Source organism: Anguilla rostrata, chromosome 6 (genome assembly GCF_018555375.3).
Source record: "Anguilla rostrata isolate EN2019 chromosome 6, ASM1855537v3, whole genome shotgun sequence".
Lineage (NCBI taxonomy): Eukaryota > Metazoa > Chordata > Actinopteri > Anguilliformes > Anguillidae > Anguilla > Anguilla rostrata.
Window position 1 is genome coordinate 39,861,417 of NC_057938.1, and position 27,490 is coordinate 39,888,906.

General features: G+C 44.5%; 2 protein-coding genes across 3 annotated transcripts; one reads left to right on the plus strand and one right to left on the minus strand.

Moving 5' to 3' along the window:
• Window positions 1-2,106: 2,106 nt before the first annotated feature.
• LOC135257144 (acetyl-coenzyme A synthetase 2-like, mitochondrial) lies at window positions 2,107-16,344 on the plus strand. Of its 2 annotated transcripts, none has more exons than XR_010330595.1 (14): window positions 2,107-2,669; window positions 4,703-4,799; window positions 5,062-5,261; window positions 6,145-6,320; window positions 6,722-6,874; window positions 8,680-8,827; window positions 9,440-9,577; window positions 10,050-10,142; window positions 11,818-11,930; window positions 12,501-12,627; window positions 12,803-12,930; window positions 13,174-13,247; window positions 14,375-14,496; window positions 14,817-14,952. XR_010330595.1 is itself a non-coding variant. In XM_064339599.1 (14 exons), exons 1-14 carry the CDS (start codon window positions 2,345-2,347, stop codon window positions 14,991-14,993), a joined length of 2,061 nt encoding a protein of 686 aa, XP_064195669.1. In that variant the 5' UTR covers window positions 2,107-2,344; the 3' UTR covers window positions 14,994-16,344. The 2 variants fall into 2 exon arrangements, 1 of the variants encoding a protein (XP_064195669.1); XM_064339599.1 differs by having other exon boundaries at window positions 13,174-13,237; window positions 14,817-16,344.
• abcd4 (ATP-binding cassette, sub-family D (ALD), member 4) lies at window positions 15,930-27,030 on the minus strand. Its single transcript, XM_064339600.1, has 19 exons — window positions 26,509-27,030; window positions 25,841-25,959; window positions 25,356-25,483; window positions 24,785-24,924; window positions 24,055-24,171; window positions 23,841-23,966; window positions 23,574-23,624; window positions 23,174-23,268; window positions 22,008-22,129; window positions 21,412-21,503; window positions 21,164-21,253; window positions 20,639-20,844; window positions 19,505-19,596; window positions 19,375-19,411; window positions 18,496-18,545; window positions 18,349-18,401; window positions 18,028-18,104; window positions 17,160-17,275; window positions 15,930-16,949 (listed from the first exon to the last, which is right to left on the minus strand). The coding sequence occupies exons 1-19, from the start codon at window positions 26,547-26,549 to the stop codon at window positions 16,881-16,883; spliced, it is 1,821 nt and encodes a 606-aa protein (XP_064195670.1). The 5' UTR covers window positions 26,550-27,030; the 3' UTR covers window positions 15,930-16,880.
• Window positions 27,031-27,490: the final 460 nt, after the last annotated feature.

Below are 27,490 nucleotides of genomic sequence, written 5' to 3' on the forward strand. Positions count from 1 at the left end.
ATAGCCTGCTATCGACATTAACTATATCGGTCCTTTGTTCATGATTTTTTCTCTCTTCTTTGTAAAATGAATAGGATCTACAAAATTAACCATAATTGTTATGGAAACACCTCACAACTAGACCAATGGGGGTTTGTAGCTGGAGGGGAAGGCACAGCGTGTTTTCCCTTGGCTGGTGTGAGTCAAAATCAGAGATGTTATTTATTTTTCCTCTGTTCGTAAGAACAGGGCACAATTATACTTAAGAATGCACTGGATCCGTCGCCACGGGTCAGATATGAATGCGCTGCTCCATATCCCGTTTAAGACGGGCCTGAAACGGACCAGTAACACTTGTTACTCTCCGTTCGCACACGGGGCTATGTTGTCATCAGTGATATATCTGATCTGTCGCCGGACTGTCAATATTCCAATGGTAGCATCAGAATACTCACAAATGAGCGAAACAACACATCAAATATATCCATGACCACAGTAAGTAAGCGTAACAGTTACTATGGTTTACTCTCGTAATCATCTGACTGCAAATGAAATTAGAATTTAAAATTTGGTTTTAACTATACATGGAGCTTGGACTGGTTACACTCGACTCTATTTTATGCCATCATTCCTCAATATATGCTCCCGGGATTAGCACTATTGCTAAATCTCAGTTCGGCGAAGCGTACAGAGGGTAGAAGGCTGTCCACCATAATACATGCATTCATTTTTGCATAGACAGTTATGAGCCCAGGACAGTGCGCATTTATCGGGCTCCTTAAGGCGAATTTGACAAGAACCGACGTATAACGCCCAAGGGTCCTCTTAAGCCAAAAACTCCAGAACCAATACAACACCAATCCCGTTAGCGGGCAGATCGTGGTCGCCTATCTAACTTGAGGACCTCACTAAAGACTTTCGCTGTACTAGACCCCTGATCAGTGGGTCTTAGTCAGAATTGTCCCCCTGAGTATTTAATCAGTATTTCGGCTGAAAAGAATATAAAATGGATTAGAGTCATGAAGAAAACGAAAGTTAAAAATAAGAAGAATTTATTAACAGGCAGGTAAGTCATTAGCTTAGAATTGACAATCAATTATAAAATACGAAATTTATAGAACATACATACAGTGTAAAAAGTTCTTACCCAGCCTGTTCAGCTACACACGGAACACAGAGTATGTGCAGTGTGGGAAGTTGATTACGATCTTCCCAGATTGCTCTGTCCCTTCTCCTTATATGTCCAAACAGAGGTCATAAATCTCGGAACTGCTCAGTCAGCGGTCAAATTGGAATTTTGATTACCTTTTCCAGATGTCCTTCTGAGAGAATATTTTACCAATGCAGGTTTTTCTCCTAAGTTATTGAATAGATATGAAATCCATGTCCGCTGTTTATAAAATTAATATTACTGTACTCCCCACTCCGATGCGCTTCAAACAAGACCAGACATGACACAGTCTGACTTGAAACTGTCACTCTTTGTCATGAAACCTCCCCTTTTCACAGTTCTACTAATCAAATTAATAGTTAAAACCCAATCAGATCATTGAATTCTGATTGGAGCAATAACCCACAATGTACACCTTTAACCTAAGTTAGGTAAAGTATGTGTATTAATATAGATATTACATTTGTTCAGTATATTGTAATGATGTTACTCTAATACAATATATTTCATCAGACAATATCTTAATGATGCCATAATTGTGTATGTTATTGTTTTCCATATGAGCAACTTATTTATCAGGTCAGGCATTCATTTTGTTCTTTATGGAACAAAATAAAAACTTTGGAAGAATTTGACCTGACGAATCGCTACACCGACAATGTCTCAGGAAAGGATCTATCGTAATCCGACTTGCAGACCGCATTCTGTTACTCGCACCTCAGATGCCAAGTTTATGAACAAGTGTTTGGTCAATTGATGATAAAATTGACGGGAAATATCGCATTCATAAACGCACTCAAAAATAAATACAAAAATAAATAAATAATGAATTAGAAGGCTAGTTAATTATAAATTTGATGAAATCACGAGGTTAAGTTTCCATCTAAAATTCTTGTCGGCCAACAGTCTTAAAGTTCCCTTTAATTTCTCCAAAGCATCACTGTCTTTCACTTGCCAGAATTTAAGTGCAGTTCGAGCTGAACTACTTCTGCAGAAGGCTTTTGCATGTGTGTTTTTAACGAAACACTCGGGTAGATTCTCTCGTATCAATATTTATGATTTTTCTTTTTTGGAAATTTGCGGTTTTCTCTAGATTATTCTTGTAACAATGCTGTTTTAGGTGTGGGAACAACTTTGCTTGTGCCATAGTAAGCGGTCTATCAAACTAGATGTGCAAAGAGAAACATTTTGACGATGACGCCGATTTGGAGATCCAGGCTGTTGAAGTACAGTTTGTATGCAAAGTTTTCAAATTCATCACCACAGAGGCTGCCAAAATGCAATCAAGGGCTGAGAAGAAGTTATAATATAGCTGCCTGTATGCCCGAAGCTGCAGAATTTCAAGGCGTAGGGGACTATAAGGGACTGTACGAGTTTTCAATCAACCGAAGTGACACTTTCTGGGGGACTGTAGGGAGGCAAAGATTGTCCTGGATTACACCTTTTCACACTGTCCAAAACTGCGACCTCATTAAAGGCAAAATAAAGTGGTTTGAAGGAGGACAGCTGAACGTATCTGGTAAGAAGGGATGATAAATATTAATGAAATACATCCATATAAATTATTAGGACATTATTTACAATGCGAAATTATACTGTCACTGCTTTGCATTTATGGTGTCTGGCACTGCAGCCCCACGACTAGAAGTTTATGTTGACATGGTTGCAGATAAATATTGATATTTGTTGTTGATTGGACTACCAGATACCCACCATTCATAAAAAAAATGTGATATTCATTAATTTTGCTTTGGCTGTCGTATTTGCAGTGAGGTAGCATTTAAAGGAGTGCTTCTACATTTCTGTTGATGAATTGAACTTCTAAATCAACGGATGTACAGGTTCTTTTTCTGGTAGGGGGTCGTTAGCGTGCGTGGGTACGGTGGAAGTGCTTTCTTAAAATTTAGGGGGTGTACAATGGGTGTGGGGGAGGATAAACGAGAGGAGAAAGGAAAGGGGGTTGGGTGGTAATGAATAGATGCATTCGGGAGTAAAAATTACGCGCAGGGGCAGAAACTTAAAATATTACGATTGTGAACCATGCTCCATTACAACTTAGCAGATGTCATAATCATAAGAATGTTGATATTATGAATGAAAAAGATGATGATGACGAAAGTGATTATGCTGATGGTGACATTGTGGCGGAAAGTGGTAAACCCGAGTGACACAGTAGGATTAGGAGACATTGAGGCCACACTCTGGCTAGGCTGAGCACACGTTTTAGAGCTCCGTTTCCACTGATGGAGCTGTGCTAAGCCAAACCATTTTGGACCGTAGCCATGCCTGACCTGCATGGCACTGTGATTCACAAACTATGATGGACAGCTTGGCTTCAAACATAAACTTGTGGAATTTGTTGTAGAACATTATTTTTACATTTTTCTTCACATTCCCCCCCATTTTCAATGAAAATAACTATATCTGCCATTAGCACAAATTGTGAGCAAATGATCTTTTACCCTTTGGAATGCAGTGAGATGGGGAACACATGACCCTTTGCTTTATTTAGAAGGTGCAGGCTCTTCTGTGACGCCAGAGCTGAAAAATAGCTTTGGAGTTGGGATGGACTTTCTATTAACACTGAGCTAATCAGCATTGATTTGAGCTAGGGGTGCAACAGTTGACAAAACTCATAGTTTGATTTTATTTGGTTCACGGTTTTGGTACCACAGTTTCATTTCAATTCTGCACATTTTTGGTAAAACAGAAAAAAGTATAATTACCAATAGCAATCTAATTTAAATTTATTAACAGCATATTATTAAAATGGTTATCAAAATGTAGTCAGATCATTAGCAAAAGCTTAAGAACAAACAGGTTCTTGATGTTTTCTTGAAAAGGAAATGCACCACTGTTATTTTCAAACAGAATATAATATTCCATAGTTTCAGTGTTGTGTGATATTAAATATAAATGGCCAATATCACAATTACAAGTAAAAAGATTATGGTTGCCTGTTTAAAAACATAGCTAGACATAAACAAGGATTTTTGAAGCAAGTGAACCGAACTGAACTGAACACATGCAAACCAAACGGTGGGAGACAAACCAATTTTTTTTCTTACTGTTGCAACCCTAATTTCAGCATAATATGCTTGAGTATAATATATTACCTTTTTATACTCATAATTAAATCTGTGCTTTTAGGACATTTTTTGTGAATATTTAGTTACAAATGGTGCTGTTCTTTTATTATGATAAGTGGGCTCGACTGATGAAAACAAACTAAATTTAAAGACCTTGGTAGTGTCATCTTAAATGATTAATAATTATGAGTGTTAATTCAATAACTGGTGCCCCATGATTGAAGAAAACCCTTGATTCACCTCTGAGCAAGATAAATCAGAAGGGTGGAATCATATTGGGAAGCCAACAACATTACAATATACAGCACATACTGTATGTTGCATTAATCACATTTAGTAGTGTACTGTGAGGCAGTAAGATAAATATTTTGATGATAAATGTAAAGCTTGCATATCGCTCAGGTGTATGACTACCTGTGAAGCACTATTCAAGGGTTGCACTGCCTTATGTGTGGTCGTTCAGTGAACTGCATCGACCGGCATGTCCAAACGCGCCCAGAGAGAGTGGCCCTCATCTGGGAGAGAGACGAACCAGGGACGGAGATCACCGTCACCTACAGGTGAGACTCAGTATGACATGTCATTCTGAGGCATGCTCAGTTGAGCAGGTGATAATGCTAATAGTTTTGGTGACTGTATTTATAATAGGTGTTGGTGATGATGATGTCGATGATGTTTATGGGATCTATAATAGTCTTCTTGAAGATGGTGATTATGATAATGTTGATGCAGATGATGATGCTAATGACAGCGGTAGTGCTAATGATGATGGCGATGAGGATGATGACGGAATGGATGACCGTCTTCAACGGGTTCCCGCAGGCAGCTGCTGGAGCTGACGTGTCGCCTGGGGAACCTGTTCCGGAGGCTGGGTGTTCGTCGGGGGGACTGCGTCACGCTCTACCTGCCCCCCTGCCCCCTGGCTGTGGCGGCTATGCTAGCCTGTGCCCGAATCGGGGCCGTGCACAGCGCAGTGTTCGCCGGGTTCAGTGCCGAGGCCCTGGCTGAGCGCATTCGAGGCGGTGAGGACTCGCTGAACACTGCACAGCCGAATGTTTGAGAAGCAGGCAGTGCACACCAACACCCATACATATGCAAACACATACAAGTCAGCCGCACGTGTGCAATAACACATGTAACCTCTATACAACGTGTCAGTCTGGTTAGGAAGTTGTATATTCAGACCAACTGCATTCATTTTTTGTTTACTATAGTCCGTGAAGTAACCCGACCCCCAGCCAGTAGTATTAAAATGTCAACTTCTGAAATTCACTACATTAAAAAATATTCATAGAATTCTATATTATATACTGCCAGTGAATGTTGTGCATTATATACCGTATGCATATTTCCTTTTGGTTTGCACTCTCAAATGCAATAAAAGTTAAACAAAATAAATAACCTCAAAAAGAAAATGCTATAATCTCAAAGCAACTTTGCTGTCTGATATAATAATCTGATTAAGAAAGATTTGCAAATGAAGATTTGTCCTAAATAACTCTAGAAATTATGTTGCAATTCTAAGTGCTAATAATTATAATGATCTCTAGAAAAAAAAAGCTGGCTGCTGGACTATTTTTGGGCTGGTTAGTTCTGGGTTGGCTCCAGCACTTGTTTGCATTTGTGGATTCAGTGTTGTTCTGCCCTCTCTGCGTCCTCTGTGGCAACCACTAGAGGTCTGATGGTTGAAATTATGCTAACGTTTGCTTTTACAGCAGATCTGCGATGTGAAACACACACCTCTCTCTTCTGGAAATTCCCCAGTGTTGGCCACACCCCCAGCATGGGCCTCAAGGCCAGGGGCGCAATAATAAATTTGTGTTGGCAATTTTAGATAGAAACTTACTGATTGCCATGTTTCCAACTGTAACTTCAATGACGTCAACTGTGTCATCTGTGTTCCAGCAAGGTCCAGGATAGTGGTCACTGCCAACCAGGGCCTGCGTGGGGGGCGGGTGCTGGAGCTGAAGGCAACCGTGGACCAGGCCCTCCTGAGCTGTCCCTCAGTGCAGCACGTGCTTGTCACCATGAGAACGGAGAACCCTGTTACGGTGACAGACAGAGACCTTGTCCTAGAACAGGTGCGTGGGTTACAGGGCACAGCTGAATTTATCAGGGAGGTGCATTATGGGTAAAAAAAAGTCTATCAGAGAAATGTCTATCAGACTGCGTATTTTGCTGCACACTTTTACGAGCGGTCAAAGGAGACGCATCCCGGTCCTTCCCATGGTTTATTTTCCTTTTGCAGCGACGAAATGTGCGTGTTTACATTTGCTGTTGTAAACTCTCGGTGAATGAAGGAGACTGATTATTATTACACGTTGGCTTCAGGTCACGGAATCCTTATAATGTAAACTGCCTGTCACCAGGGCCGGCGGCTACCGCTGAGCTCAAACAGGTTTAAAATTGGGGACGGAGCTTTGTGGCGGCGCGATGCTAAACGCTGGGAGTTTACTGTCCTCTGAAATGTTTTCCCGTGCAGGAGATGATGAAGGAGGACGCGTCGTGCGAGCCCGTCGCCATGGACAGCGAGGACGTGCTGTTCCTGCTCTACACCTCCGGCAGCACGGGCAAACCCAAAGGCCTGGTGCACACGCAGGCCGGGTACCTGCTGTACGCCGCGCTCACTCACCGGGTAGAGCACCTCCTATCCCGCCACTCCTTACGCACCCGCTCACGGCTCCTCCCCTGTCTCTCCGAAAGTCGCTCGCCTCCACTCTCTTTCACAGCTCAGGCCTTACATTACCGTCGTTACGTTACATCACATTACTTCTCTAACTCAGCCTTACATTACAGTCATTTGGAAGATACTCTTATCCAGAGCTGCTGAGATAGGCTCCAGCTCCCCCTGTGACCCTGACCAGGATAAGCGGGTATAGATAATGGATGGATCTTAGATAATGGATGGATCTTATCCAGAGCAACAAACAGTAGTGAAGAACATTAGTGTTACCCTCAAGAATACAAAAATAAGCTATCACCAAGAAGGCACAGAGGCCAATTCTTAATCGCTAAGTGTATTGTATTGTAATGTATCAGCAATTTGTATTGCAACAAAAGAAGGCATGATTACATAACCTTACATAATCTTACACAGCTATTGCTATAACATTATCCAAATGAACATCCAAGTAAAGTGAAAAAGAAAGGATATCTAAGGGGGTTCAGGGGAGCCATTGTGCCGGTGTCATTTACCTTTGTTCACAGAGTAACTCTGTTCACTTAGATGCTTCACCCTCTCTCTCTAGTTAATTTCACTGAGAGGTACTCTACCCTCATCACAAATTAAATCCTCTAACCCAGGGGTGTCAAACTGAATTCCAAGGGGCCCGTAGTGTCTGTGGGTGTTTGTGGTTTCCTTTCAATCAGCAGCTAATTAAGGCCCTGAAAACAAAGTGTGTGAATTTCTTAGCTAATCAATGACTTAAATCAACTACTAGTGCTGAGAACATCCCGAAAACCAATAGGCACTGCGGCTCTCCAGGACTGGAGTTTGACACCTGTGCTCCAATCCATGCTCTGTCCCTACTTATTTCTTAGGTCTGAGGGTATATAAAAAACAGAAAAGAAAATAAAACATAACTCTCACACGCAGGAGTCCATCCCACCCTAACTCTTGAGTGCAATTTGCAGCTTAGCTCCACTCTCGGCCTACGGATCGAAGGCTTCCGCTGTGGATCTGACCCAGGGTTTGAGTTGAGCGAGGGGGGGCAGAGCCAGGCTAAAACAATTTGAACTGGACAGCTGCTGGCTGGGTTCGAGGCCATTAGTCCCATTGGATGCTGCCCGCACAAACAGGGCCATCCTTTCAGCTTGTTGAAATGCGCTCAGCTTTCTCCAGCTCCTCATAAAGACTCTTTTGTTGTTAGATAAAAACCTCATCCCATATGTGTCATCCTCCATTTTAACACCAGTTGTAAGCTTTCCCTCTGAACCAGTGCCGAAACCTAGGATCACATCAGGATAGAGGCTCCTATTCTATTACACAAAGCAAATTCATGGTACGCTTTTCATTTTCGTCTGAGTGAATGTAGGCTTTTTTATTTTGATGCAAACCATATGGACCTGCACATCTTAGAGTGATGAACTGGAGCTGCAATGCAGCTGAATCAGTCAGAGATGAAAGATTTCCTTCTGTACTGTCTGGAGAGATTAAAAATGCTGGTGGGGGGGGGGGGGGGGGGAACTTGGGGGTGAGAGCAGGAATAACGTGACCTTGCCCAAGGTCAGGGCCCCTTACCAGTCTTTCCACGTTTGCACAGTTATGTTCACCTACTGATAGGCATAAACCATCTTCCCATGTTTTAAGTTTTAAAAACAGAGGACGCCCCCTGGTGCGGTCATACACCGGCGGCCATGTTGTGTCTTTACACTAAGCTGTGAGGTCATTGAGGCCGTTGGGTAACAGCAGCCTCCTCTCTCTCCCTCACCGCCCTGCAGTGCGTGTTTGACTACCGCGACGGCGACGTGTTCGGCTGCGTGGCGGACATCGGCTGGATTACAGGGCACAGCTACGTCGTCTACGGTCCCCTGTGCAACGGGGGAACCACCGTCCTGTTTGAGAGCACGCCGGTGTACCCTGACCCAGGTGAGGGCAGTCAAAAAAGTGGGTGTAAAAGATAAGGCCCAGTGTATAGTGTTGAATGGGAGTTTATCATAAGCAGGCTTGGGTTCAGATTAGAATTTTGGAATTGCTATGCGCATTTATAGAACATGAATGCTTCTTTCATTTTGGCAAATGCCTCCGCTATCTTCCAGAAGCCATCTGTCACTTATCACTGCTAACAGTGCTAACACCATTTAAAATACTAGCTTAGATTTAGGATTCCAAATAGTGTTGTGAAAGCATAGTCCATTATAAGGAGTTTGTCTTTATTAATTATGAATGTTTTAAAATGTACAATCTTTAATCACATTTTAGTCTTTGTAACAGTATGTAATATCAGAGTACCCTCTGATGTCAGAGTAAACATTATTTATTTAAAATAATACATAAATGAAAAATTGGAATTAAATCCAAGTTCTATATCCTGTTAGCTTTTTCAATTCAAATTCAAACACAAATTCAAATTAATGTAATGAATTGCAATTTATCAGTTATTCTCAATTTAATTCAGGATTGACCCTAGCCCTGGTCTTATGGCCCAGTGTGTGGTACTTAGTGGGAGTGTGTCATGGGTGAGTGCTCCTTCTCCCTCAGGCCGGTACTGGGAGACGGTGGAGAGGCTGAGGATCAGTCAGTTCTACGGGGCTCCGACCGCCATTCGTCTGCTCCTGAAGTACGGGGACCAGTGGGTGAAGAAATACGATCGCTCGTCCCTCAAGACCCTGGGCTCTGGTATGACCTGAAGCATAGCTTTGTTTAATATGTACATAGCAATACAGCTGCAAAAACAAATAAATGCTAATCACAAAAAATATAATGAATGTTAAATTTAATTAAGAATAATAATACATGATGTAGATAGATTTGAGAAAATGTTTCAAATGTATTAGTAATGGAGAGCTCTTGTACTGCATATGTCTTGACTGTGCTCTGAAAAGTGGAATGTCCTTGTAGTGTATGATTCGCATAATAGAATATACAGCATATTTCTTGAGATTTAAACCAGAGACAAAAATGAATTGGAAAGGTCATACATTCTCCTGAAAGAAGAACTGTTGCCGGTTTGCATACCAATATCCTTCATTCTGATTGGTCAACAGTGAATCATAGGCTGCTATGCCAGGGGCTCTTGCTCCTATGCCTGGGCTGAAAGCTGAGCCTGTGTGGAACAGTATTTCATCATTAACCCTCTCCTCCCCTCCAGTGGGAGAGCCAATTAACACGGAGGCGTGGGACTGGTACTCCCGTGTGGTGGGCGAGGGGCGCTGCCCTGTTGTGGACACCTGGTGGCAGACAGGTAAGGGCGTTGACCTATACCCCCCCCCCCCCCAACTTACACACTGTGAGATGTGTGAACATGTCTCACACAGTACTTGTATGCTGTAAGGTGTAAGCTTTGTCTGGCCTTTCTGGTCCTTCTTTGTACTGTTCTTTCTGTGTACTCAAAGAGTGTGTAAACACCTCTCACCTTGAAATTACACACTACAAGGGTGCCCTCAAACTGACCTTACGCACCACAAGGTGGACGTTTCTTGTTGTCCTTTCATTTGCAGTGAGTTCAGTGGGCCAGGCTCTGGACTGTAGTTCCTCCCCTCTGGGGTTTGCTATGAAGAAACTCACACATTGTTATTCATTCTGTAGGACAAGCACACGCACTGTCCTTTTTTTTGGGGGGGGGGGGGTGCACATGTGGCAGGGCGGAGAGGCAGCCAGGCGTTCCGGCGGAACGGAACCAGAGCCCGGAGTGCTTCTGGTGCCCTGCCAGGTCATCAGGAGTTAGGGAACAGTGCAGACTCCACTCAAAGCAGAGCAGGCGCTGCCTTAAAGGGGAGTGGCGCTACAGTCGCTGCCTTAAAGGGGAGTGGAGCTACAGTCGCTGCCTTGGAGTTACAGTCGCGCCTACAGCGTTACGCAGCAGCACCGCTCGCTGAACTTCTGCACAGCTCATTCCATGGAATTTAAAATTCTCGTGGGACACTTTCCCCGCGCGGAGATCCAAACGCAGTCTGTCTGCAGGGGGAGGGAAAATATAGAATTTTGGCTTTTTAAAAAAAAAGTCTCGGCTCACGGGCTGCATGCTGAGAGGAATGTACTGCTGAGGGGTGTGGTGGTCAAATAAGGTCGCGGTGTTTTTGGCAGCACTTTTAAGCCGGATTTTCGGTTGGATTTTTGCATTCAGCTGAGGGCGTGCAGTGAGCTGTGGGGGTGGGAGAGGCCTTACTGAGGGACAGCCGCATACAGTCAGGCACTCATTTCAAATAAAGGTGTATTAAAGCACAGTGTGTCAACAGCACTTTTGTGCTCATGAATTACATGACTAACACTGCAAGAAACCCCTCAGATACACAGTGCGCCATGGTCAGCAGTGGCAAGAAACCAAAACTTATCATGTGGAGGTCACCGACTGTAAGAAACCCCTCTGAAAACCAAACAGCAGAAGTATCTGAGTGGCAAAGGAATGCATGTAGTCTTACCCAGTGCTAGTGGATTCATTTAATGTTATGGAACATTTGGGGGAAAAATAGGGTGGTTCTCAGTTTTATATAGAAATATAAACACACAGAATTAAACATAGCTGAGACACAGTTTTATTCCCTGTTATTATTATTATTATTATTATTATTAGTAGTAGTAGTAGTAGTAATAGCAGCAGCAGTAATAGCAGCAGCAGCAGTAGTGGTGGTAGTAGTGGAAATGTTAGTAATAGATCTCTTGTTATTCTTGCTATTTGACTTGGCATCTGTCTCCCCTTCATTCATTGCCAACCCAAAGCCTACAAAAGAACCCCTTATTTACTTTGTATGACTGAATTCGGATAGCATGTAATTTACTTAACCTCACTTAAGTCATTCACATATGGCAGACATAAAATATAATTTTCATATAAGAACAAACACTTTTGTTATTCCCTGCCTTGCTGTGCACTGTCACGTCCTGTCCTGTCCTGTCCTGTCCTGTCCTGTTCTCCACAGAGACCGGCGGGGTGTGCATTGCCCCCAGGCCAGCGGACCCCGATGCGGAGATCATCCCTGGCTTCGCCATGAGGCCGTTCTTCGGTGTCCAGCCTGCGCTCATGGACAGCAAGGTCACGGCCAAAACAACAGGATATTGCATTTCCCTGAGACTGAGCTTTAGACCGGGGTCACATGCCTAGTTGTATTACTTTTGCTCTTTAAACATAGAACATTTTTAGATCTCTTCCGCAGATCCCTGAGAATTTTCGGCAGAACGCATTAATGACCAAAACATAAGGTCGCAGTCATGAGAAAACATCTGTTCTGATTATTGGTGAAAATGCATGTTTCTTTTAAAATTGTCAAGAATCAACCACTGGAGTCTTTGCTAAGTACTGTACCTTGATTAATAGAATCATGGCATGTTACTGCTTGGTTGAAACAAAAGCCGACACCCACACTGGCCCTTTCTGGATAAGATTGGGGACCCCTGTTCTAAAACATGAAAGCACCTAATCAAGAATAATTAACAGCTTGTTAAAATTCTGGGATTGCAATTGTGGTTGGAATGAAAACCAGCATACACAGGGGCCCCCAGGAGCGAGTTTGAGAACCACTAGCATAGAAGATAATAGAAGCATAGTGGAAGATTTGGATTGGCGAAAAAAAAAGGTTTTCAAATTTGTGTGTGCTTTTTTCAGGGGAAGATGTTGACAGATACTGACACAACTGGAGCTCTCTGTATCTCCAGGGCCTGGCCTGGGATGGCCCGATCCATTCACAATGATCACCAGAGATTTGTTGAGACATACTGCCAGCCCTACCCAGGTACTTACCAGCACGAGCCATGGACCCATGTAGTAATCTCAAAGAAAAAAAAAAAAAACTGTTCCCTCATAAAGGCTGATGTCACTCAGCAGCAGATGAACAAAGCCGTTACCAGTAATGAAACCAACTCTGAATCCTCTTGTTTGTGTGGCTTCATTCCCTTTTGTGTGTCCAGGTTTCTTCTTCACTGGGGACGGAGCCCACTGCTCTAGGGAAGGCTATTATCAGATTGTGGGCCGTCTCGATGATGTCATCAACGTGAGCGGCCACAGGCTGGGGACTGCAGAGATAGAGGATGTGGTGGTGAGGAGAGTTTGCCTTCTGCCTGTTCAGTCTGTGATTGGCCCTATCAGCACTAAATGCTCAGACGTTGTCTTTATTTAGAGTTTGTTCTTGCAGGTGGAGTTTGCAAGGATTTTGGAAAGATTCACTGATATGTAAATAATCCGTATCTGTATTCTTTTCAGTCTGTAGAGTGTGATGTTTGATCCATGTGATATGAAGACCAGTGTGAACCTACAGGAACTCTGATGTCTTCTCTTTCAGAACCAGTGCCAGGGCGTGGCAGAGTCTGCTGTCATTGGCTACTCGCACGACATCAAGGGACAGGGTATGAGGAAGTGAGCTGTGTGATTGGGACCTTTACACATTCTCATGGTTTTTAATATGACAAACTGCCAGTCCTATATTGACCACAACATATATAGGTATATGCTATGCAGTGGTATATGTGCTCTTTGTGCTGTGCTGTGCAGGAGTATATGTGTACATGTTTGCTGTGCAGTAATGCATAGGGGCATATGTGTTTGCTGTGTTGTGCTGTATTGTGTAGGGGTACATGTGCTTGCTGTGCTGTGCTATATTGTATAGGGGTATATGTGCTTGCTGTGCTGTGCTATATTGTATAGGGGTATATGTGCTTGCTGTGCTGTGCTATATTGTATAGGGGTATGTGTGCTTGCTGTGCTGTGCTGTATAGGGGTATATGTGCTTGCTGTGCTGTGCTATATTGTATAGGGGTATATTTGCTTGCTGTGCTGTGCTGTATAGGGGTATATGTGCTTGCTGTGCTGTGCTATATTGTATAGGGTATGTGTGCTTGCTGTGCTATGCTGTATAGGGGTACATGTGCTTGCTGTGCTGTGCTGTATTGTATAGGGGTACATGTTTGCTGTGATGTGCTGTATTGTATAGGGGTATATGTGCTTGCTGTGCTGTGCTGTATTGTATAGGGGTACATGTTTGCTGTGATGTGCTGTATTGTATAGGGGTATATGTGTTTGCTGTGCTGTGCTGTATTGTGTAGGGGTACATGTGCTTGCTGTGCTGTGCTATATTGTATAGGGGTATATGTGCTTGCTGTGCTGTGCTGTATAGGGGTATATGTGCTTACTGTACTGTGCTATATTGTATAGGGTTATATGTGCTTGCTGTGCTATGCTGTGCAGGGGTATATGTGCTTGCTGTGCTGTATTGCGTAGGAGTATACATGTTTGCCGTGCTGTATTGTAAAGGGGTATATGTGCTTGCTGTGCTGTATTGTGCAGGAGTATACATGTTTGCTATGCTGTATTGTAAAGGGGTATATGTGCTTGCTGTGCTGTGCTGTGTTGTACAGGACTATACATATTTGCTGTGCTGTGTTGTGCAGGAGCATAACTATTTCCTGTGCCGTGTTGTACAGGAGTCTACGTGTTTGCTGTGCTGTGTTGAGCAGTATGCATATTTGCTGTGCTCTGTTGTGCAGGAGTCTATGTGTTTGCTGTGCTGAAGGAAGATGCTGATATCTCTGAAGAAGTCCTAGCCCAGAGGCTTCGGGATATGGTGTCCAAGAAGATTGCCAAGTATGCAGCGCCCGACTTCACGCAGGTACCTGCTCTCCGCACTGCCGACGGCCTGTAGTTACCTTCACGGTAGTGCACTGCCACGGCATGTGACCAGTCCGTGACGCCATTTTGTTTCCTGCAATCCCTCCCGTCCAATAAACGCCTCTCCGCTCGGACACGTCAACACGCAAACTACACATGTAGCGCTGCAATTTTATGAATCGACAGCGGCAGTATTCGTTGACAGCGTGGGGCGCATGCGTGTACTCCAAAGGTGATTTAGCATTGCGCAGCCCTGTAGCTTCCCTTTATGCTAGCGCTGTTGCGGCGGTTTGCGCTAATATACGACGGTCTCCGCCGCAGGTGGTGAAGCGCCTGCCGAAGACGCGCTCGGGGAAGATCATGCGGCGGGTCCTGCGGAAGGTGGTCGAGGGGAAGGCGGACGATCTGGGGGACCTCAGCACTCTGGACGACCCCGCGGCCGTGCAGGAGGTCATTCAGGGCCACCGGCGACTGCTGGCGAAGGGGGCGAAGCCCTGACGTCCGCCGACCCTCCCCCAAAAACACGCGCGCGTACACACTCGCGTGCGCACTCGCAGACACACACACACGTGCGTACAAGCACACATATTCAGACCTATAGGATTCACTGGCCATTGTAAAGCTGAAAGTAGACCATACCAAACCTCAGAGCCCAAACCTGTACACTCAGTGGTGGACCAGGATCTTGCAGGTCTACAGGATCCAGAACCACACTAGACGATAACAAACACTACCCATAGGACATACACCGTACTCACAAACACTTCCCACAGCATTTACACATTTATTCTAATCTAGGGACAGGAGCTGAGAATCAGCTGAAGCTATTAACTCAAGGTGCAGCAAGTCAGTTCTGTTTTAACTGACCACTGAAATTTAACTGTTAATCTTCATTGCTCCCACCAAATACAATGAAAATGACAGACTTTCCACAGGATGTGTATCACTATTGCAAAGGCATCTTAATGCCTGAACTAATGGAACATCATTATTTTCAAGCTTGGAGGTTTTGTGAAAACAGAATCTTTGCAACTGGTGGTTTTCATATTAATAATCAAGCACTCTCAGTGTGTTCAGGAACCTTCTCAGGACTGTATAAAATGAGATGCCGTTAGTGTGCCTTTATAAAAGGACAGTAGTCCTGATCGAGACCACTTGGGCTCCACTGTAGAGCTGAGGCAACAGAGACAAATAATTTAATCAATTATGATTTTATGACTTTGGAAACCTAATTTTAAATAATAATCAAGAGTTTAGTACTACAGTCTGCATTGTTTGAAATATACAAATATCCATTTTACCTCCAAAGTTCTGTAAAATCCTCTCTGATTGGCCAACTGCCTTGCCTTGCCTTTTTATGAATATAACAATCCACATTCCAGTCAGTATTTTGTACAGTAATCATGCGCAATGTCGGTATGAATTACTTAAGTCTTGTGCAATTTATTGCTTTGGCTTTATTATCTTTGCTTTACACAGTACATTCCTTAGTAAACATCATACTCTACCAATATTTCAAATCAGGTTCTTTGGGTTATGTCTGTACTGTGATGCAAAAAAAAAAAAATCTTTTTTGTATTCTCTATAAAATACATTCATTCAATTAAGTGTATTATGTAAGAAATACATTTCATATACTCATTTACATCAGTGTACAGGCAGGTTAGTAGTCAGTAAGACACAATGACACCATGACAATAAACTGCCAAAGCCTGACTCCTTTGCTTAGCGTCTTCCTCCACCCTGGACCAGTGTCACGGGTGTAACATATTAATGATACAGAGGGTGCAGCAAACCCGGCAATCCGCTTAGCCTTGTTTAAAAAGCTCCGCATTCCAGTTCAAAAGGCTGCTTGCAAAAACAGCAGCAGTACAGCGTGCACAGTAACGTACAGGAAGCAGCTGTGTCCCCGGGTCCAAAAATACTAAGGTTTCGCCCACAGGCGTCGCTTGGTTGAACACCCTTTCTGGCAGAGAAACCTGCAGTTCAAGTCACTCGAAGGAGAGGTCAGCCTACTCATCCTTGTTTTGTTCCAGTTTTTAATTACATCCCTTTAACTGGTAGTGCATTTTCAGAAGGCTTCGCACTTTATTCCTCTTGTCAGAAGTAGGAAGAGTACAGAATCACAGTTTAAGTATCAGAACTGATAAAGCTTTCTTTGTTACATATGGCAATTTAATTGTAAAACAGAAAAGAAAATAGTAAAAAATATAAACATGACGGATAGTATCCCAACCAAAAGCCTGCTTGACGTGTCATACTGAGGTAATGCCCCCCAGTAAATCCAGTTGATAAGTCTCTCTAGGTGGGAGGGGTTTGAGTCGCCTCGCCCCACCCCCTTCTCACACGGCCCCTCCCGCCCCTCCCGCCCCTCCCGCCCCTCCGTCACTCCGTTTTGAGCTTGGTCAGCTCCCAGCGGCCTTCTCCGCACAGTCTGAGCAGCACGTCGTGATACTGCAAAGAGCGAGAGGAAGGGAGACGGAGAGAGGGGGAAAAAAAGAAGAGTCAGAGAGAGGGATGGAGCTACAGAGGCTAGCTCTTCAGACTTACCCTCGCTGGGCCCTATCCGGGCTTCTCATTTGCACGCGGGCTGAAAATGGTTGTGTGGTTGTGCGCGGTCATGTGCGGTCGCGTGCGGTCGCGGCGCGGGCGCGGGTGCGGTACCTTCTGCAGGCTGCTCCGGTGGCCCAGGCTGAACAGGGTCATTCCCAGCTTCTTGCAGGCCCGGTACAGCTGGCCCTCGGCCTCCTCGGTGAGCGCGCTCGTGGCCTCGTCCAGCACTGCCGAAAACCACACCACACCCCCCCCTTTCAGTCCGAAGATCAAAACACCCCCCCCCAAAATCACATCCCATTTTCTACTGTACACTCTACCATTAACCATCCTCCCCTCATCGACGCCCTAAAAGCAGCCCCACCCCCCCATAAACTCCCCAAAAGCACACCGCCCTCCCCAAAAGCACAGTGTAAGACAGTGTAAGCTCGCTTTGCTGAAATTGGAAAGCAAATGTACAGTACGATAGAAAAACATCTTTCTTAATATCATGCAAGTCGTGATGGAATACTTGAGAATGAACTTCTTGAAGGTTAAAACCTAATTTTATATTGACCGCAGAGCGCATGAGCAGAGCAGAGCTCTTTATCAGAGATAAAACTGATCTCACCATTCAGGAAGTTTGTGCGTGTGGTCACATGATCTGCAAACCACACCCCTTTTACTGTGCAATGCTTTCAAAACCCCAACCCCTTTAGCTCCAAAACCCCTAAAATTCCTGGAGATCTACAGTCCTACATGTTTTCATCTCCGATAAATTGGCACACCTAATTCTACTAATGAACAGCGCAATGAGATCTCAAGCTGTTGAATGTGGACAGCTTTCATAGGGTTGGAGCTAAAACTTACAGGACAGGATATTTCCAGGAACAGGGTTGGGCAGTCCTGGTCTAAACCCCTCATGCCCTTTAGCAGCTGATGTGCTGAGAATGCTTTTGAAACACGTTTGAAACGTTTGAAATGTTTCGGCTGCGCTCACCTGCGTATTTGGGCTGCAGGTAGAAGAGTCGGGCAAAGCTCAGTCTCTGCATCTCCCCTGGAGTCAGTGCATCATACCTGAGGAGAAAGATGTTCATTTCTCAATCCAATAACATATGCATTTTAACTGAAAACGGTACAGTGAACTAAAATCAATCAGAGAACGGTACAGTGAACTAAAGCCAATCAGAGAACTGTACAATGAACTAAAGCCAATCAGAGAACGACAGTATGTGCCTTTGAGCCTCCACCTGCTCTTGTGATGAACGTTTAATGGCAGCAGTGGACATCTTCTCTAAGTGACTGCAGTGGTACAACTCACCAGTTCCAGTCCACTCTCTTGTCCAGACCGCCCGTCCTCTTCAGCAGACCGGACTGCAATGGGAGAGGACCGTTCACAGTTAGCGTCAAGGCTAATGCTACGCATTAATAAACACGGATAATGACAGTTGAACTGCGCGGTGCTCACCGCTCCAGCTAGGTCCAGGAACTCAATGATCCTCTCATCATCAACCGCCCCTGCGGAGAAAAGGCTGTCAGATCAAGCACATGTGTGTTTGTGTACGTGCGTGCACTGTGTGTGCGCACGTGTGTTTGTGTACGTGTGTGCGTGCACTGTGTGTGCGCACGTGTGTTTGTGTACGTGTGTGCGTGCACTGTGTGTGCGCACGTGTGTTTGTGTACATGTGTGCGTGCACTGTGTGTGCGCACGTGTGTTTGAGTACGTGTGCGTGCACTGTGTGTGCACGTGTGTGTTTGTGTACATGTGTGCGTGCACTGTGTGTGCGCACGTGTGTTTGTGTACATGTGTGCATGCACTGTGTGTGCGCACGTGTGTTTGTGTACATGTGTGCATGCACTGTGTGTGTGCACGTGTGTGTCTGTGTACATGTGTGTGTGCACTGTGTGTGCGCACGTGTGTTTGTGTACATGTGTGCGTGCACTGTGTGCGCACGTGTGTTTGTGTACGTGTGCGTGCACTGTGTGTGCGCACGTGTGTTTGTGTACATGTGTGCGTGCACTGTGTGTGCCCACGTGTGTGTCTGTGTACATGTGTACGTGCACTGTGTGTGCGCACGTGTGTTTGTGTACATGTGTGCGTGCACTGTGTGTGCGCACGCGTGTGTCTGTGTACATGTGTACGTGCACGTGTGTGTTCGTGAAGGTGTGTTCGCACGCGTGTGCGAGCAATCTGCACAATTTCAAATTAGCGCAGCAATGCAGATGACCCTGCAGCTCGCAGGGTTTCCGGCTCTGAATTCAAACAAAGATCTTCACTTCAGAATAAAAATCTGTGCAATTACAATACCCAGAACAATCAGTCTTACGCAGCTGCGCACACACGTACCTGATGCAGGGTATATCTCTTTCAAGGGGTAGATGACCTGTTGAATGAGAATACAGTTCAGCCCACACGTGTTGGTGACGGATTAACACCGCCGCCTGTGAGGTTGAGGTGTTGGGCACGGCGGGTCTACCTGCTCTCTCAGGGTTCCGTCCGTCAGGTAGGGCTTCTGCGGCAGGAAGAGGATTCCCCTGGGCCCGAAACAGGAAGTCATCTCCATGTACCCTGCGGAATCCCACAGACGCAACCGCAAGAATTACACAGACCGTTACAGCGTAATGCCTTTCTATAGCTCTCGTTAACGGAAGACATTCAGGTTCGCGGTGATCATCGTATGGCGTGAAAGCCAAGGATCAGGTCTGTGACCTGGTACATAGCACCAACGCACCAATCATATCTCCATTTGACTTTGGCTGCATTTTTTCATGTGAGCAATGCTTTTGAGTCATTCCGAGTTCATTTTAATGGTATCTATGCAGTTTCTGGTGGAGCTACAGAGATTTACTGAGATTTACAGTGATCTGCAGTGTGGTATTTGGTGAATTTCATGTGTGGGAGTGTGTTGGTTTATGCTGAATAGTGTGTTTCTTGTGCACTCAGCGAGTGGGAGCTCTGCGATGGATGTCTATTTCCCTTGTTATGAGTACTTTCTGCATGATGGGCGTATATTTCTTCTGTTGGGCATTGTTAGTTCCTGGGAGGTACTTAGTCAATACCCAGAGACAGCTATGGAAGACTGTAACATATGCTGTCATTGCTGTCAAATTGGAAGTATTGGAGACATATAAAACTGGTTGGAGGTGGCACTAATGGGTAGATATATTACGGTCTCTATTAATCCTATTTTTTTAAGCCTGAATAATGAATTTTCCGTGTGGCAGATGTGTATTTTCTGTTTGATGGATGTCTATTTCCCATCTGGCAAGTATGCATTTCCTGTGTGGTAGGGGTCTACTTCCTGTCTCTCACCGCTAGAAGACTCCCACAAGCAGTTTTACTAACCCTAAATAATTCATTTGCCATGTGGTAGATGTGCATCTTCTGTTAGGCAGATACACATTTCACATCTGGCGAGTATTCATTTCCTGTGTTGAAGGGGTCTACTTCCTGTCTCTCACCGCTAGAAGACTCCCACAAGTAGTTTTACTAATCCTAAATAATAAATTTTCCATGTGGTAGATGTGCATCTTCTGTTAGGCGGATACACATTTCACATCTGGCGAGCATGCATTTCCTGTGTGGCAGGGGTCTGCTTCCTGTCGCTCACCGCTGGAGGACTCCCATAAGCGGTTGAGGACGCGGAGCAGGGAGGTCTTCCCCGTGCCCGTGTTCCCCACCACCAGCAGGTGGGTCCCCTGGCAGACCTTCAGGCTCAGGTCCTTCACCAGCAGCTCCTCGGAGAAGGGGGACTTGTAGGACAGCCGGTCCAGGACAAAGGCCGTGTCGCCAGGGCCGGCGTGCACGTCAAAGTCACTGTGGGAGCGGGCGGGGCGGGGCGGGGCGGGGCAGGAAGCAACACTGTAATGTTCTGCCTCAGGACAGGAAGCCATACTTACATTTACACGTACTCATTTAGCAGAGGCTAACAATATGGCGCACACAATAAGGTTAGCTGAAGGCCAATGCAGATATAAAATAAACTCTGACACAATTGATACAAAGCATCGCTGTAGGAATCGATGTTGTAATAGGTATAACAGACAAAGGCGTTGCATAGATAGGGAAATATTAATGCAAGTCGACAGTGTAAGAACTTTAACGCAACATTTCCTCGAAATGTCCGGAGTTTCACCTGTCAAAATCGTACGTGTCCCCGGAAGCAGGGTCGTAGTCACACTGCTTTCTGATGATGTCATCCATCACCTCCCTCAACTCGCCAATCCTGTCCGTACACACAGTCACATGGTTATCAATCACGATGCCAACCAGAGTTGTTTGGGGAAAATGGTGATAACTGTAGGTCCTGCTCACACATACATGCTCTCTCTATTTCACACACCAACACACACACACACAGTTTAATAGTTCAGGAGCCATTGCCTGTGTGTATATCCAGCCACATCAGACACTGTGGTGGACAAGTCGATCAGCTGGCTGAAGCAGTTTATCAGGTAGATGCACACGAAGGCATTCTGAAAAGAGAGGGAGGCACAGAATCAGAGGGGCAGCAGAGAGATGGGAGTCACACCACCTGCTCTGTATCTGCTGTGTATTCCAGGGACAACTGTTTAACATGGACACTGCTTCCACCTAGAGGACGACTGATAGAATGACATCTGTCTACCTGCTTTTCCTACATTTTACTATACTGCTTTTAATTACAAACATACACACAAAACTAAGCTCAACAGTAACAGTGAACCCCAACTGGAAAACAAAATGGAACATGCAATGTGAAAATCTTGTCTTTCAAATAATCAAAACAAAGACATTTGTTTTGTGATCTAACAGTCACAACACCTCTTATTCCTTGTTGGTTACTTCGTTTTAGACCATTTAGTGAAATTCATATTTAGGGACCCCCGCCCCCCCTTGTAATGTTTCCCAGGTGTACACCCCAGTTCATGACCTGTGCATGTGTCAAAGGTCAAAGGCCAAAGGTGAGCTCGGAGGATGAGGGAAATGTGAGCGCTTACCTTGCTGATGAGAGCGCTCAGCTCTCCTGGGGACAGTCCGTCGTACACCCCCGTAAATATGGGGATGGCGATTACCATGTAGCTGAGGATGCCCCCCAGGTAGTCAAAGGTGTTCACCCCGACTGTGTGGAGGGATGGAAAGAAAGGGGAGGATGGGAGGAGAGGACGAGAGAGGGGAGAGGAAGACAGGGAGATGGAGGAGCAGACGAGCATATCAGATCTTTACGCTGCTGTGAACACTGTGGTTTTGTGTAGCCTGATCTAGATCAGGGGTTATCAAACTCAGTCCTGGGGACCCCACTGTTGCTGCTGGTTTTCAATCAAACCATAATGGCAAATCTCTGAATTGTAATGACCTGTCCATTCTAAATAATTACACTTAATGTGTAATGGCTGTTGTTACCTTCTTAAGGCCCCATTCTGTCAGAAATAGGTAAGAAAAGCCATGAAGAAAAGACCCTAAATCAGCCACATAAACTAATACACATTTCATGTAATATGCTACATGGTAAAATATTCTTTTAGAAGGAGATTATTAGAAGGAGATTACATTCAATCATAAAGTTGATCATAGACTGATTTGAAATCAATGGGGTGATAATCGGCCGTAACTGTTCTGAGGACATCTAGTCACAGAACCAAAAACAAGACAAAACAAACGAGACAACTGCATTATAACAAGCTTGAGGAAAATCTACGGAAGTACCAAAAACCTAAACACATTTTAACTGCCTTCACTGAGCTAGAGACTGGTGGTATCACAATCCAGCATGAGCAGTAAGTCCCCAGGACTGAGTCTGGGATCCTACAAGCCAGACCATGTGATCTGTATGAGACCCCATAGTGTCTCATCCTCCAGTCCCCAGATAAGCAGCACCAGCCACTCGCGGGTGCCACACCCCACTCACACAGTATCATCCTGTCACAGCTGAAAAGCCCATTCTCCACTCACACCCACAGACCCCGCCTACATCCACTAACACCATGCGGTGAACAGAGTGACAGGAAGTGCAGACAAATTCTAACGTCTCCACGTTAAATTAACTTGAATTAGGCATCTACAGTTTAAGATCTGTGATGAGTTGTGAAATGAGGAAGTGAGGTGGGACTCTTATTGTGAAATGTGTTGCGTGCTCCATTAGTTCCGAGCAGGACGGGGCTCTTACTGTACAGCCAGAACTCCTTATTGATAAGACGTCTCTGTGTCCGCAGCAGGGCCTGTAGCCTGTGGTCCGTCCTCATGTACTCCACCTTACCCGCCCTACATACACACACACATGGGCACACACGCACACGTATACATAAAACAACACAGCAAGGTTTATAGAAGTAGATCAACCAGACTCTGCAGCACCCTCTTGTGGCACTGCATACACAATACATTTTCCATGTTATTTATCCAAAGCAAAGGTATTTATGAGAACAATGGACACTGAAATATACGTTACTCAGTACAATGTGAAGTACGCCCTGTGGTGGGTGTGCCTGAAGTGTGCGGTGCAGTGTTTGGTAATCAGTGTGTGTGACGTTTTGTGCAGTACTTGACAGACATTGGAACCGGCTGACCTGTAGAAGGCGGCGGACTCCGCGTTGACCCGAATCTGCATGTGTTTGAACCTGCCAGAGAACCATTTTTAAAACCCGAGGCACATAGTGAACACACAATGACACACAACACACTGACTTCCTGGTGCGACACAGTAAAATGTTCAGTGTAAAATCAACTCTTGCCGTGTACACATGGTTCCTATTGTCCTCACATTATGTACTCTGTCAGAGTTGAATTAACACTGAATATTTTACATTGTACAGCTGACGGCTGCTCGGGTTTACCTGAAATCGCCCTCCAGCTTCTCCTGCAGGAAGAGAGTGGAGACTATGGGCCCCATGAGGGATTTGTTGGTGATGGTTCCCAAGACGAAGTAGCTAAATATGCTGACGGGCCCCATCCAACCAGTGCTGTGGAGCAGAGGGGTGGTGTCAGTAGGTAGACAGGAGGGGACGCCGGGGACTGTGACCCTCCTCCTTGAGCTCCGGGCCAACTCACCTATGGAAGCACTGGTACGTGTAGTAGGCCAGAGTGAAGGGCGACACGATCAGCCTGCTGGCCATGGTGCTCAGCTGCTTACAGAGCCGCTCCGTGTCCTGACTGATCCGCTGGTCCCTGAGACGCACACACAAACAAGCACACACACACAAGTGCACATGCACACGCACATACACAGACAAGTGCAGGCATGCACACGCACACAGACAAGCACACAAAAACATGAACGCACACACACACGCACACACAAGCACGCACACACAAAAATATATTTTTGCAAAATATACTTGACAAAAACATTTCTAAATTGAGTTTAAGGGTTTATTTTTAGTTACATAGCTTTTTGATGATGTTTTTGGTTTGATACTGTGTGTATTGATATTTTTTTGGTTCTTTTTTATTATCATTATTAAACACTTTAAAAAAATCTTTATTCTAGTGTAATAAATTGACAATAATGTTCTAATAAATGGGCATCAAAGTCAAGTCACACACACGCACACACAGGTTTTCTGTAGTCGTCTACATGCGCCCAAGACTGATGCAATCAGGATGGCTGACGCTACTCCCTCTGTGTATTTCGTAAGCTGTACGTGCCATGGTAATACAACGCTGTCCTTCCAACACTAATAAATCTGTTGGGCTATGCATGTGACTGACACAGTTATGTTGGTGTTTGCATGTCACAGACGCACGGGTCACCGTTCGACAGGCAGCGAGAAGGACATACGGGTTGTCTACGTCCTCCCGAAGCACGTTGAGGGTGTAGTACACCCTGCTCTGGAAGTACGCCCGATGCAGGGACTCCGTCAGGCTCTCCCTCCAGCTCACGTACATCTGACTGCAGATGTACTGATCCAGGCTCTTCAGCTGGAAACCGTGAGCACGCTCAGTTACACACTCTCCCTTGTGTGGTGTATTTCCAGAGCAGGGAAACCTACTTTTGGAAATACCTCCAAGATTATTTTGTCATCGAACCAGATACATTTTTAAACCTGATTTCAGACAGCTATGGGACTCCAAATTCAAATGTGCTCACACTTCAGGTGTTAGATTACCATAAACATGGAGAAGAAAAAAAAACTAAAGTGTCAGTGGAGAATAAGGAAATACTCCTTTAGATTATTTGAGAAGTTATAAAGTAGAGAAGCAGCACCACCTTAATAAAAAAAGGAAAGATTTTTAACAACCCAATAACATACGCTGACGCAACAGGAAGACAGCAAGATCCTTATCTAAATGGCAGCTTATCAAAACCCGCTCTTGCTCTGTACAAGAGCAGCCTGTAATGGTGAACTTACTGTGGAGTTGAGCAGTATCAAGAGGATCGCAAACTTGACAAGGCTCTTAAAACCACCAAAATCCTTGTCGGCTAGGACTTCATAGAACTTGCTTGGGAGAACACCCACTTGGTAAATGACCAGCTGCTCTAGAAGACACAATTGGGGGATTCATAAATTAAATATTCCCCGTATATTCTCTAAAAATGCAAAAAACTTTGAACCGGTCTAGGCAAACCTATGTACACCAAGGGTCTCCTGTTCACTCCATAAGAACTCATGGGAAATAATTATGAAAAACACTGCATGTACATTGGTGCAATCAGTCATGCTGATTGACAAGCCTAGACTGGCTGCACAACCAATTTTTATAATTTATATTTACTATATCTAGCTATACACACTAGTATATTTCTAAATTCAACAGTGTGTAGACAGATCAAGAGTATACAGTATATATAAAAATATAGCATCTTAATTTTGTTAGTTCTCATATTGAATTATACCAAGGAGGGTGACAAAGAGCAGAGTCCCAAACATCAGCACATTCTGACTGGACCAGGACGGGAACAGAATCCTCTGAATTCCACAGAACCTCTGAACGAACTTCAGGTCCAGTTTCGGTCTTGGAAGGAAACAGGAAAACACATACTAAGTGGCGTACGTCACGTATGAGAAAACAATTTCATAATAAACGAGTATTTCTCCATCAGCAATATGTCACAACCAGTGTTACCTTACAAGCGTCACTGCGACATAAACTATTCAGCCTCGTAGTTTTTTACGCATACATTAGGCAAGGTGTTATTTGGTCGTTCTGTTTTTACGGACTTTACACCGACTATATACATCATTCTACTCAACGAAGCTGCCTCACTCACTGCAAGAACTTGCTCTCTCACCCCAATCTGGCTAATCGAATCACTACCCCAGGCAAACCCAGGTTGAGGGACGTACAATAACTATATTTCCCCAGTTATATCCCAGAAGTAGGGATGACTTGGACAACTGGAACGTAATTGGTCACCATTCAAGAAAAGCAACCTGGCTTGCTGTGTAAACATGCATATAAATATTGGCAAATATCGTAACATTATATGCCTGTTCTAAGTAGCTAGCACACAAGTAGCGACTATTGAAATTAATTTGTCTAGCTCTCCTGATAAACACAAACCTTTTAACTTTTCTGGAATTTGTTCTTCCATCCTGAGGCATTTTGAAACGTGGTAGTTGTCTATAGAGTTACGGAGGTAGCGATATTTTGTTTCGAAACACCTACCCTGCCATTGAACGTGCAACACAAAATCCCAACGGAATTTTTGAAAACCAGTTATTTAACGCTAACTAAGTTCGCTGCTGACTGTCTTTGGACATGCCTGTGCCGTGCGGGGCATGGGTAGACAGGATGTCAGATCCGAACACAGAACTGTCCGTCTGAAGACTTGTCATGTGATGGGAAGGCAATAACAACGATATTTCAGTCAGCCACCTGGGGGAAATGATCGCGATAATGAGCAGCAAAACTACTCGTTATTTAGTAACTTTGCTAATCACTTGTATGTATTTGGTCGTCATTGAAAATCCGATATTCCGACGATGGTAGCTGATGTTTTACATTACAGATCTTTAACTATAATTGCTAAACAGGTTAGGCAAGTGTATACAGCACTGATACACTTATTGCCAATTTACACTGGAGTCAAAGAATCTCATTCTGAAAGCAAAGAGAAACTAACCAAACCAAACTGAGTCGACAAGCTACGCTGCCCCTTGGTGGCGAAAATATATTACTACAGACTGCGCTGTAACGAAGTAATCGATTCCACGAATTCTGAATGAGCTGTTTTATTGAATGCTCAAGTTAGAAATGTGGTATGAGTGTTGACTGCCCAGTGCCCACATAATGAATTGTTCAACATTGTTCGACATTAACATTGATTTTAGTGGCTTTAGTTGTGCTAATAACACAACCGGTAGCCAAGGGCAACGTAGTCAAGCAACGGTGTAGGCTACTGTTACGTAACAGAAAACAAAATCAAATGTATAAAGCCAAAGATTTTTGAGTGATCAGTCGTGGTGTGTGAATTCGTTATTGTTTCAATAATGGATGAGCTATGGATAAGCAACGATCAGAGTTATGGAGAGATCGACTTTCC

Excerpts from the sequence above, each read along its gene's own strand:
- LOC135257144 (XM_064339599.1), top strand. The coding sequence starts at position 2,345 with ATGACGCCGATTTGGAGATCCAGGCTGTTGAAGTACAGTTTGTATGCA. Across the intron at positions 13,238-14,374 it reads GCACGACATCAAGGGACAGG|GAGTCTATGTGTTTGCTGTG; the intron begins GTATGAGGAAGT and ends TCTGTTGTGCAG. Across the intron at positions 14,497-14,816 it reads CAGCGCCCGACTTCACGCAG|GTGGTGAAGCGCCTGCCGAA; the intron begins GTACCTGCTCTC and ends TCTCCGCCGCAG.
- abcd4 (XM_064339600.1), bottom strand. The coding sequence starts at position 26,549 with ATGCCTCAGGATGGAAGAACAAATTCCAGAAAAGTTAAAAG. Across the intron at positions 19,597-20,638 it reads CTTATGGGAGTCCTCCAGCG|GGTACATGGAGATGACTTCC; the intron begins GTGAGCGACAGG and ends GGGATTCCGCAG. Across the intron at positions 18,105-18,348 it reads AAGAGAGTGGACTGGAACTG|GTATGATGCACTGACTCCAG; the intron begins GTGAGTTGTACC and ends CTTTCTCCTCAG.